The following is a 12,441-nucleotide window of genomic DNA, read 5'->3' on the forward strand; positions in this document are numbered from 1 at the left end:
CTGAGCCAACCATCCAGGGACCCGAAATTCTGATATAAAAATGTGGGAATTGGTCCAGTTAGATTAAGTGGGTGTTTCAAATCATTGGCAGGTCTGGACACTGACCTACTCCCAGGTGAGACAGAGAGGGGCACTCTGTGCTGTGGGCACCTGGTACCTGCAGCCCTCACATCTCCCAGTAGAGCAGGGAGCCTCCGTGTGGGCAAGGCCTGGCTGCAGTGGGTCCTGCAGGAAAGCCGCCTATCCTAAGCTATGCCCCCCACCCCCTGCCAAGCACAGCACTGAGGGGATCAAGGGCAAATGAGGGTGGGCAGGAAACCCAAGGCTCAGAAACCACAGTCCTGGAGGCTTCTTAGAAACAGGAATATATGACATACTTTCATCCTACATTTACGTTTCTCTAGACTAGAAATTGAAGTAAGAAGGATCCTTGGCCCTGGCCAGTTAGCTCAGTGGTAGAGTGTTGGCCTGACTTTTGGATGTCCTGGGTTTGATTCCCGGTCAAGGCACACAGGAAAAACAACCATCTGTTTTTCCACCCCTCCTCCTCTCACTTCTCTCTCTCTCTCCCTCTCTCTCTCTCTCTCTCTCTCTCTCTCTTCTCATCCTACATCCATGGATCGATTGGAGTGAGTAGGCCCCATGTGCTGAGGATGACAACATGGCCTCTCTCTCAGGCACTAAGAGCTCAGTTGCTGAGCAACAGAGAAGTACCCCAGATGGGCAGAGCATTGCCCCTAGTGGTCTTGCTGGGTGGATCCTGGTGGGGGCACATGCAGGAGTCTGTCTCTGCTTTCCCTCCTCTCGCTGAATAAAATAAAATGAGGGAGAAAGAGGAGGAGAAGGAGGAGGAGGAAGAGGAGGAGGAGGAGGAAGAGGAGGAGGAGGAGGAAGAGGAGGAGGAGGAGGAGAAGGAGGAGGAGAAAGAAGAAGAAGAATCCACACTGTAGTCCTCAGGGGACGCTCCCAGCACCTGGGTTCAGACACAGGCTCAGGGTCCCGCCAGCCCATCCCTGAGATGGACTCCTTCATGCACACGTGGTGGCGAAAGTATTTAAGCCAAAGGGACAGAATTGTAGGAATGGGGGTTGCGAGCCATCCAGATGTCACCAGTGGGGAGTCTCCCCACCCGATGCCAGTCACGGCTCCCTTCCTGCCTCCAACCATCAACACGTGACCATTAACCCACGAGCCGTGGCCGCTGAGCTCCTCTCCTTCTTTATTCTAAGATGCTTAATGCACTTTCCCCAAGACCCTGCCCTAGCTAGGAGGAGGCCCCCAGCCGAGTCCCACCCAAGTCCCCCACACAGGCACAGCAGGGACAGCACGGCCACTCAGCCTCATTCGAGCTTTTATTCTGCAGCCTGCAGGTGAGGGATCCAGCTTCTGGTATCTCCCCGTCCCCAGTGAGCCTCGGGCCCGTCCCCATGTGAGGAGTCCACATGTGAGGTGCTTATGGAGCTGGTGTTTTAGACAAGAAAGGAGGCTGGTGACACAGCCTCCAGACAGATTGCTGTGATCTTCAGATGCCCTTGCTTTCTGGAGCAGGACGCCTTATCCGGTGGGCGTGGGGCCTGGCTGTGGTCCCTGCTGGTAGCTGCCTCCCTGTGTCTGAAATCAATGCCCCCCCCACCCCTCCCCTCACTCCGTGTCCCTCCCCCAGCTGGGCAGAGGCCGCCCATCCTCCTCAAGGTCAGAGACCTGCTTTCAGGGGCTGAGCCTTGAAGCAGAGCTGTTTAAGGTAACTCCTTAATTACTTCTTAAAGTGCATTGGATAGAACCCCACCATTTGCCTTTTTTTAATCATTTTTTTATTAATTGATTCTAGAGAGACAAAGAAAGGAAGCGAGGGAGGGGGCAGGGGGAGGGTTTTTTTTCTTGTTCCACATAGTTGTGTATTCATTGTTGCTTCCCGTATGTGCCCTGACCAGGAATCTAACCCACAACCTTAGCAGTTTGGGAAGATGCTCTAATCACTGACTGACCGGCAAAACAATTTGTCTTTTAGGGAGGCAATGGGAATGGGGTTTCCCTGTTTACTGATAGAGTGTGCACGGCAGGACCTTAGATGCCCTGTGATTCTGGCCTAGGGGGCATGCCACTGTCTGGAGGCCAGCGGTCCCCCTGGCTCCTCACATCTGATGAGGTCACTGACCACTCCTCTCAGGCAGGGCTGACCGCGGGCCTCTGCAGGATGACGTGCACAGGCTTCACAGACAGGCCCAACGTGCAGGCCAGGACCTGGAACTCGAGGCCTGCTCCTGGGCCTGTACTGGGAGGCTGGTTCAGGCAGAACACACAGGGAGGAGGGAGGCGTGGCCTTGAGGGCCACGCCCCCGGTGATGCACAGGTGTGTGCCTGAGGATGGAATCCCCATGGGCAGTGTGGGGAGTGGCGACAGGGACAGCTAGGGGGCAGTGGGGAGCTGGGCCACATGACTAATAAAATAGAGACCATCTTAGGCTGTGTCTGCAAGAATCCTGGGGGACATTGGGGTCCTGAGATCATTCAAGCTTTGAAGAGTTGACTTTCTTTATCTTCGAGCAGCGGTACCGGCCATCCGAGCCCTTGGAGCACTGCAGGTAGGGCAGGCAGGGACAGGTGTGGTGCCGGCGTTTTCCGGAGAAGGGAAACTGGGGAGAGAGGAAGAGAAGGATGACAACTTCCTCCAAGGCACACAGGCCTCCGGGCTGAAGCTTCTGACCAGCTGGCCCTGGATAGGGCCTCATGACCCCCAGCTGAGCACAATAACAGCTATCATCAAGGAGGAAGCTGATGCACAGAGTGGCTAAGCAATGTGCCAATGTCACACAGCTAATTGGTAGAGGAGCCAGGATTTGAACACTGGCTCCTGAGACAATGGGACCTGTCACAGCACAATGCTGTCCACCTCCAACCCTAATGAACTGCACAAGCCTCAACACTGCTGACCCCTCGCTGGCCTGGACACGTGCACACACACACTCACCCACACGTCCCTTCATTGACTACCACTCATAATTCATCCCCATGTGCAGACACGGGTGGGTGCTGGGCAGCAGCGGGGTAGCACAGACACCCTCTCTGCCTGTGACTCACCCAGAGGATTGCTGAGCCACTGAGGCTCTTCAGGGGGAAGAGCAGGAGCGAGTAAGACCATAGTCAGTGTCACACTGCCTGGGTTCAAATCCCACGCCTGTCACTTACGAGCTATGTGACAACTGGCAAGTTATTTAACCACTCTCTGCCTCAACTTTATTATCTGTGAAATGGGTTAATAACAAAGCCTACCACATATGGTTGTAAAGAGGATCAAACTAGCAAATAGCACTCAGTAGGAAGAGTAGTTCCTGCTCTATCTCATTGGCTGTGTGTCCCAAGCAAACCTGTGCTGTACCTTGCGGCTGGCGGGATGACACTCGTCTCCTCTCCCCCCGAGTGGGGTGCACACCCGCACACTTCGAGCCAACAAGCTGACGGCACAGCAGGTGCCCAAACCACATTGGATGTCCCGTTCACATTCCTGGAAGGGGACGGAAGTGAGAAAGGAGTCATTAGAGCCCATTAGTGCCTCCTGAGAGAAACCAGAAGTGAAAAGTACATCCAAAATAGTCGGTTGTTTGGAGCGTCATCCTGGAGCACAGAGGTTACAGGTTTGATTCCCCGGTCAGGGCACATATAGAAGCAGTCGATGTACTGTCTCTCTCTCTCTCTCTCTGCCTCTCTCTCAAACAACAACAACAAAGCAGCAACCCCTGGGGCCGCTGAGTGGTCCCCCACCCCAGCCTCACAGGACACCTGAGGTCCTGCGTTGTTGCCTCTGCTCCCCTCACAGCAGGAGGCTCAGGGCTCAGTGGGGCATCGAACCTGGACCTGAGGGACCTCCCGAGCTCCGTTGTGGCCCCTCAACAGGGAGGCAGGGCGCTCCTTTGAGAAGTCGAAAGGTTAGGAGACAGGCTTTATGGTACCAGTCAATGCCAGTGGAACTGAATTAATTCAACATCTTGGAGGAGAGGGGCCCCATGGCCCAAGTTCCCAGGTGGTCAGCGCTGCGTTTCCCTGGACCCAGCAGTACCGGGGTTGGGGCCTCCCTCCCCCTGCTCGCCCCCCCACCCCCCCAGGAGCCCAGCCTCACCTGAGGCTCCGGTGCCCAGTGAACAGCTGTCTCCTCACCAGGTAGAAGGGACCCCTCAGGCGGGGCTCCCAGACGGGGGCTGAGGGGCCTTGCCTGGTTTCTGGAAGGTGCTATTTGTAAAGAAGGCCACAGGAGCCTGTTTTAAACAGAACCTCGGGCTGGGGGAAACAGCGCCCTGGACGGCCGCAGACCGGTGGGCCACGGTGGGGGCGCTCCCTAACTTTCCGCTTCCAGAGACACTTGCAGCTTTTCAGGCTGCGGTTCCGGTTCCCTGTTGGGACTTGGTTTGCTCTTCTCCTCCAACCAGAGGCCACGGAGCGCCCTCTGCTGCCTGCATGGGGGTGTGGGGGGAACTCGACCCTCCACACTGCTCAGCCCAGGAGGGAAGTGGAGGATGCCCTGCTGCTTGTCACCCAGTGGAGCTGCAGGTGCCACCACCTGTCCATGCTGGGCTCCACCCGGTGAGGGCACGTCTCACACACCAGCCGGCCCCCGAAAGCTCCAGGTCAGAGCCAAGTAGACCCCACCTGACTCTCTTCCCACGGAGGAGGCGTTACTGTCCTCGCTGGGAGGCAGGACCACCCAGGCCTGAATTAGGGGCAGTGACAGTCTGGGCAGCAGAGGAGTATGGAGACGGTAGAACCCGGTCCCTGACTGAGAGTCAGACAGGGACAGAGGCACATGGAGTGTGGACGGAGCCGCAGGTGCCGACCTGCCCTCCGCGCCCGGGTCTCCCTCCCACAGCACATCACGTCACCACTGGAGGGCATGTCCTCTCCCCCCAGGTTTCTCTCTCTCTGTGCTTTTCAAAGTGTCACCCTGAGGAAAGAAAGACAGTCCCACCTCTCTCACACCTGCCTCCTGCCGCCACACTGGGCCAGAGCTCAGAGCTCACAGGGTCCGTGACTGGGGACCTGCTGTGTCCACCTGTCGGTGGGGTGCCCATGACTTCTCTCCTGTGACCCGTCCTCCCCAATCTTCACAGCACTGAGAGCACAGCCTCTGGGTCTGCATTCCTTAGGTAGGTGTGCCCAAACCATTTTGTTTTGCTCTGGGTCTCACAAACCTTTTTCATATCTGTTCTCTGAAACTCAGTGTTTGTCCTTTAAAAAAAAAAAAAAGAAAATAAGGGCGCTGTCCTTCCTGTGAACATGAAAACTGAGCCAATTTCAGCAATCGTTTGCATTTCTCCACATTTTCATTTTCTAGGGCCTTGGACGGCAAACTGTGGCTCGTGAGCCACATGCGGTTCTTTCACCCCTTGAGTGTGGTTCTTCCACAAAATACCATGTGCGGGCGCTACCTCGATAAGGGATGTACCTACCTATATAGTTTAAGGTTAAAAAATTTGGCTGTCAAAAGAAATTTCAATTGTTGTACTGTTGATATTTCCTCTGTTGACTAATGAGTTTCCCGACCACTGCTCTAGGGGGAAAGTTGGAGGAGGCGAACACAAGAGTGAATTTCCCTTTGCTTTTCCTCGCTGCTTTTGTCTGGGTAGCTCCCAGGTGAACCATTCCTTCCTGTTGAAAGAGGAATGGTCCCACCCCCGGAACACAGTGTGTGCCCCAAACCTCTGAGAGAGACCCACGGCCTGAGTGTTCAGTTGCTCACGTGTGCAGAGCCCGGCTGCACAAAGCTCGCCGTGAGACATTTCTCCAGGTCACCCCACGCTTCCTTCTGGGTGCCACTTGGACAATTGCTGGAGCCACCCCTGTTCCTATCAGAACTGGGCACAGAGTGAAATCATTGCCGGCAGTGAGGACAAGGGAGCTTCAGGACAGCCTTTGTTAAGAGTAGAGAAGCCAGAGGCTGACAGTTCCCGATAGACGCTGATAAGCTCCTGCCTTTAATGAAGCCAACATGCCGTATAAATGAAACTTGTCACACACACCAGACCATAGAGGAAAGCCCAAACTTACACAGGAGGTATATTGAAAGATACTGATCCACTTTATAAAGGTTTATTACACCATTAAGAACCTTCATTTCACCAAAGGTCCGAACTTAAAAATTGCTCAGTGTTCTCCTCATGCATTGAAAACAGGACTTGGTGTGCATACACACAGCTTCTCCAAAGCAGAGCCGTTTAGTAGAGCGAGGTCCAACTCATGGGAAAACCATGTCAGACACTCGGAAGTGCCACTGGATGGCTAACCTCTCTGCCCTTTGGTCTTCCCTTCCCCCACCGAGTGCCTGGCTCCCTCCCATTCAGACCCTGACACCCTCCTGAAACCCAGGGAAACCTTAGCGGACTTACCCCGGGGACTATAGCACAGTCGGACACGGTCACCAGGAGGAGCAAGACTATGATTTGCGTGACAGCTCTCATGGTCACTTGGAGTGCAGGTAAAACCCGGTCCGCTCAGCTGCCTCTGGCTTCCTGCAGCTCAGTCTCCTGCAGCCAGCGAGGAAGACCCGGCTCTGGGGCCCCCTCCCTCTTCCCAGATTTATATCGTCCGGTCTCGAATGCCTGTGGACACTGTGTCCTGTCTTCCCTTCCCCATCACCAGTGTTACGCGGATGATCTCAGACAAGAGAATGAGACCTGAATCCCTAGAATCCCTAATGACGTCAAATCACCATCAAAACCGATAAAAAGAAAACACGTTAGGGGCTTTGACGTTTGCTCTCTGTCTCCCAACCGCATGATCCAGGAAGTCACATGCATCGCTCCCCCGCTGTCCTCTCTGCCTCTGGGCATCCCTGTCTGCTTGGGGCAGGGAAGGACTTCGGTAAATGCTATATAAAGTACCGTACCCCAGATTCTGAAAGGCACTGTACCTCACTTCATCGAGTCCACGTAGAGACACTCAGTCCAGATATATTTTGAAGAGCTTTATTGAAAGAGGAGATTTGTTATATATGCCGGCCGCATATGGCTGACAGGGGGCGTCTGCAGGCCCAAATCGTGCTCCTGATTATATTTCAGGGGCTGGTTATATACCCTTTGATTACACACAGGTTGGGGGGCATGACAGCATGACATAATCATTAACAAGATTAACATTTGACAAGATTTAGGTTACATTAACAAGATTAACATTTGTCTAGGGGATTTACAAAAAAAAACAAACCATTAAAACTTTCAAGGTAATACAATCAGAGTCATTCACAAATCCCTTTAGTATCTACCTCTCCTCCTTTGCCTAGAGCAGGGGTCCCCAAACTTTTTACACGGGGGGCCAGTTCACTGTCCCTCAGACCGTTGGAGGGCCGGACTATAAAAAAAAACTATGAACAAATCCCTGTGCACACTGCACATATCTTATTTTAAAGTAAAAAAAAAAAAGGAACAAATACAATATTTAAAATAAAGAACAAGTAAATTTAAATCAACAAACTGACCAGTATTTCAATGGGAACTATGGGCCTGCTTTTGGCTAATGAGATGGTCAATGTGCTCCTCTCACTGACCACCAATGGAAGAGGTGCCCCTTCTGGAAGTGCGGCGGGGGCCAGATAAATGGCCTCAGGGGGCCGCATGAGGCCCACGGGCCGTAATTTGGGGACCCCTGGCCTAGAGGTACATGTTAATCTCAGGATTCCAGGAAGGGAGTTCTTCAGATAACCGTAATCCTTTCAGAGAACTTAAAACCAAATGACCCTAGTTGTCCTTTGTAAGTCATTAGACTTCTACATTCTTTTTCCTCCATTTTCCAAAGAAAGGACAGGAAAGCCTGACCTTTTCTCCCAGAATATTAATATTAATTTGCAGCTTTTTGGTACCTTACAACAAATGAATGAAGACATTTACAACCTCGCCATTCACCCTTGCCCTCAAAGCCACTCAGCACACAGGACCGTCGGCTCCCTCGCACTCAAGCCAACAGGAACGGTCTGAGCAGCGACAGTCAACTGAGCAGAAAGCTGATGGCCAAGAGGACCCAGTGGGGAGAAGTGTGTCCCTGGTTCTCTACAGAGTTCAAATGCCAAACGGGGAGACATGAGACAGGGAGAAAACAGGGCCAGGCTGTGGGATGAGTGTTCTGAGAAGCACACATTGGGAACTGCTCTCTAAGGGTCTGAGGGGAACACCAAGTGCACTTGGTACAGAAACCCTGCCGACAACGTGCGTGGGCAGGGCTGCAGCCCAGCAGAAAACTGGAATTTCCATTCTCTGTTTAACTGATTTCCTCCGTGGGGAAGGGGAAGGTAGGGCTGTGTTTCTCTTGGGATGAGGACCACCTGCTTCAGTCCTAGCCGAGGGGCTCGTTCCAAACCCCACCCAGTCTGAGTCTCTGGCAGGGTCCGGGAATCAGCATATTAACACCTCCCCTTGGGGCTTCTGTGGACAGGACAGTTAGGAAACTGACTCTGAGCTCCGGAGGGGCAGCCACCAGCCAGGTGAGGCTGTCTCAGAGGACACACACACACTTCGGCAGGTTTCATCTGAACACAAGCTAACAACAGCTAAGAGAGAATCCAGATCCCACCTCCTTCTGCTTTTTCTAGGAAAAAAAAAATTGAATAGTACAGGATTAAGATCATGAGCAAATAAATATTTCATTTCACTATGAAACGGTGACTCATGTGTTTAAGCAAGATATCAAGATGCACTTGGATAAGATTGGTGTATCCATGTTCCCAAACAGAGTGGTTTTGGAGCTTTGCCCCATAATCCTGGGCTTCTAGACGTCATAACAATAACAGAACACAATCTGAACAAACAGTCATTTTTGTCCTCCATGTTTGAATTCTAGGGATTCGAGGAACCTCCAGGTGAAGGTTCTCACTCCTTCCTGGCAGTTTTATTAGTTTACTCTCTACAGAGATGCCTCCCGGTATCACAGGCATGGTGAACTGGTTCTCAGAGGCACGGGAATCTCAGCGCTCACTGTCCATGCTGTCTTCATAAATAAACAAAAAAAGTATCTGACATGTCAGTTGAACTCAGTGCGCCAGCTGTAAAGCCAGGAGCCACAGCCAGGGCCACTATCACAGCAGCCTCCTGGCCTATGCACATGCAGGTTCACATTGTATTCGGACAGTCGGTAAAGAAACAACGGAGCCACAAACTGGTGGGCCATAGTCTTTAATCCTAGCTTGTACCCGGCGGGCAAGTAAAAACACACACTGGGCTCCAAAACCCAATCACATTCAGTGCTCACAAAGCTACTGATTTATCCGAGTTTCCTAGAATCAAAGGTTTCTAGCTCACCAGACTTATTCACCTCTGTTCCCCATCTCCTTCCTTATCCCAGATACAAACTCTACACAAACTGGCATCTCACTCAGCACTCTGCCATCTTGGCTGCTTCTCCTGGCCTACTCCACGTGGCCTCCTTCTGCTCTGCTCTCTCCTCTAATCATCCCAGGAACCAAGAGCGCAAGCTCCCACTCTGTCCCCATTTTATAGTGTAGAAATCCAAACCCTTAATCCAATAAACAAAATAGGGAAGTCTCTAATACAAAGTCACTTCTTGAGGCATGATTGGATTGTACCGCCCGACATCAAAAAGGGTGGGAAAGGCTTAATCCCAAAACCAAGCCCCAGGCTACAACGATCCTGCCTGCCCCCAACACACATTAATATCACCTGGGCAACGGCCTCCACATGGGCAACGTTATCTTTAACAAAGTGAGCATAATACATTTTATCTGCCCAACACCGGCCCATCCTGAGCGCTTTGCATGTGCTAGCTACCTCACAGCAACCCTCAGAGGCAGATACTGTTCATTGTTATGAATGCCATTCTACAGATGGAAACACTGAGGCAGAGAGGTTCAGTAACTTGGTCAAAGTCCCTACATTGGAAGGATCCTGACCAGGGTTCAAACTCACACCATCTGTGCTTTTAGCCACTGGGCCACCCGCCTGTGGGGAAACATTTCCAAGGTACCTTGGCTGCTGATTTCAGAAGAACTATCAACTGAGTGAAACGCAAAATGGCAGGAATACCTCACACCTCCATCTGACATTTGTTTGTTTCAGTGTTGGGCAGATATTATGCTCACTTTGTTAAAGATGATGCCTCCCACGTGGAGGCAGTCGCCCAGGTGATATTAATGTGTGTTTCTGGGCAGGCAGGATCTTTGTAGCCTGGGGCTTGGTTTTGGGATTAAACCTTGCCCATCCTTTTTGATGTGGGGCGGTACAATCCAATCATGCCTCAGAGAAGTGACTTTGTATTAGAGGCTTCCCTATTTTGTATATTGGATTAAAGGTTTTGAATCTACACTATAAAATGGGGGCAAAACAGGAGCTTGCGCTCTTGGTTCCTGGGATGATTAGAGGAGAGAGCAGAGCAGAGAACAGAAGGAGGCCAAGTGGAGGAGGCCAGGAGAAGCAGCCAAGATAGCGGAGTGAGATGGCAGTTTATGTAGTGTTTGTATCTGGGATAAGGAAGGAGATGGGGAACTGAGGAGAATAAGGCTGGTGAGCTAGAAACCTTTGATTCTAGGAAACTCGGATAAGTCAGTGGCTTTGTGAGTACTGAATGTGAGTGGGTTTTGGAGCCCAGTGTGTATTTTTACTTGCCCGCTGGGTGCAAGCTAGGATTAAAGACTATGGCCCACCAGTTTGTGGCTCCGTTGTTTCTTTACCGACTGTCCGAATCCAATGCGAACCTGCATGGGCCAGGAGGCAGCTGTGATAGTTGCCATGGCCCTGGCTTCTGGCTTTACATTCAGCTTCAGGGCTGCTTTGTGCTAGAATTTCACAGGCTCCTCCCTGCCTGGTCTCTGTCAGAACTGTGGACACTCTTCTCGCTCCTCGCCTATCTCTTGGTGTAGACCAAGCTAATCCTCCTCATTAATCTACCTCAAAATAAAGCCCCCTCTGTCCCTCTGGGCTCAGAGATTTCTCCTGCTCCACACAGACATCCCAGAGGGCTCTGGTCCCTTCTAAGTGCTACACCCATGTTTTCCCTCCAAGTTACAAATGAAGCAAATGTCCCTTCCAAATAGGCAAGGGTGTTAACGAGAAGGAACCTTCTGGACAGCGGGCCAAACCTCTACAGCTTGGAGCCACGGGGTCTTCTTGAGAGCCCAGCATGCTTCTCCAAGCTTGTGGCTGGGCACAGACTCCTCCGGCCCTTTCTCTACAAAGTTTTAGTAGAAGGTGTCAGGGAGACTTTTAGAGGTCAAGAGGGGCCCCAGGAGGACTGAGGGGGTCCACACAGAGAGTGGTTCATAGTTCAACCTTGTTCCTGCCCAGAATCGTGGGGCCAGGGTGCAATTCTCAGAGACCCACAGAGCCCTCAGCAGCCACCATAGGAACTGCCCGGCCCCCCGCCAACATGGGCAGTGCCCCCTACTGGGAAAAGTAAAAACATCCTTGTGGGAGGAGCCTGCCTCCAGTTGCCTCTGTGCATCCTGAGGAGTGCTCTGTGGGTCCGAGGGCGACCAGCTGACACAGTGCTTCCAGATGCAGTCACAGTGAACAGAAACCCGAAGTGCATGGTGCGCGATCCAGCGTGGCGGAGGGATCTCTCTGATCACCTATGTTGTGAACGGGTTAACACGCCATGCAAGATGTCCATTACGGAAGACCACATGTTGCAAATGCCACCTTTAGTACATCATTTCCCACCCTGACAAAATCCAAGTTACATGAACGTGAGGGGCACCAAACCCTTTGCCAGCCCACAGTGCTGCCGTCTTGTTGTGCCTCAGATCCTGAGGACCTCCTGGGCACCCGGAGGCACCAAACCTCTGAAGCCAAGCCCTGGTTCCGATAAAGACGGACCATTTATCCAACTGTCAGCAGTGCCAGGACAGGTCCTGCCGGATTCTCACCAGCCTGGGTGCATTGGCCACACACTGGCAGCTGACATTGAAGAACATTTTTTTTTTTTTTTTTACTGAGACAGAGAGAGAGAGTCAGAGAGATGGATAGACAGGGACAGACAGACAGGAACGCAGAGATGAGAAGCATCAATCATTAGTTTTTCGTTGCGCGTTGCAACACCTTAATTGTTCATTGATTGCTTTCTCATACGTGCCTTGACCGCGGGCCTTCAGCAGACGGAGTAACCCCTTGCTCGCACCAGTGAATTTGGGCTCAAGCTGGTGAGCTTGGGGTCTCGAACCTGGGTCTTCCGCATCCCAGTCCGACGCTCAATTCTCTGCGACACCGCGCGGTAAGGCTGAAGAACATTTTTTTAATTTGTGGATTCTAATATTTATATTTTAAACAGCTTTGTTGTGATACAATTCACATTCCATACCAATTGACAGATTTAATATGTGTAACTCAACAGTCTTTAGAATTTAGACATCGTTGTGCAAACATCACCATGATCGAGTTTTAAAACATTGCTGCCAATAAAAAAAAATAAACCCTGTACCCACCACTGGTCATTCTCCAATTTTCCTGTCCTCAG

The 12,441-nt window shown here is 51.8% G+C and overlaps 1 protein-coding gene across 1 annotated transcript; it reads right to left on the reverse strand.

Annotated features, from left to right (window-relative positions):
* Positions 1-1,801: 1,801 nt before the first annotated feature.
* LOC136383102 (prokineticin-1-like) lies at positions 1,802-6,579 on the reverse strand. Its single transcript, XM_066352664.1, has 3 exons — positions 6,375-6,579; positions 3,377-3,502; positions 1,802-2,633 (listed from the first exon to the last, which is right to left on the reverse strand). Exons 1-3 carry the CDS (start codon positions 6,444-6,446, stop codon positions 2,505-2,507), a joined length of 327 nt encoding a protein of 108 aa, XP_066208761.1. The 5' UTR covers positions 6,447-6,579; the 3' UTR covers positions 1,802-2,504.
* Between the last annotated feature and the right edge of the window lie 5,862 nt (positions 6,580-12,441).

Source organism: Saccopteryx leptura, chromosome 11 (genome assembly GCF_036850995.1).
Source record: "Saccopteryx leptura isolate mSacLep1 chromosome 11, mSacLep1_pri_phased_curated, whole genome shotgun sequence".
NCBI classification, from domain to species: Eukaryota; Metazoa; Chordata; class Mammalia; order Chiroptera; family Emballonuridae; genus Saccopteryx; species Saccopteryx leptura.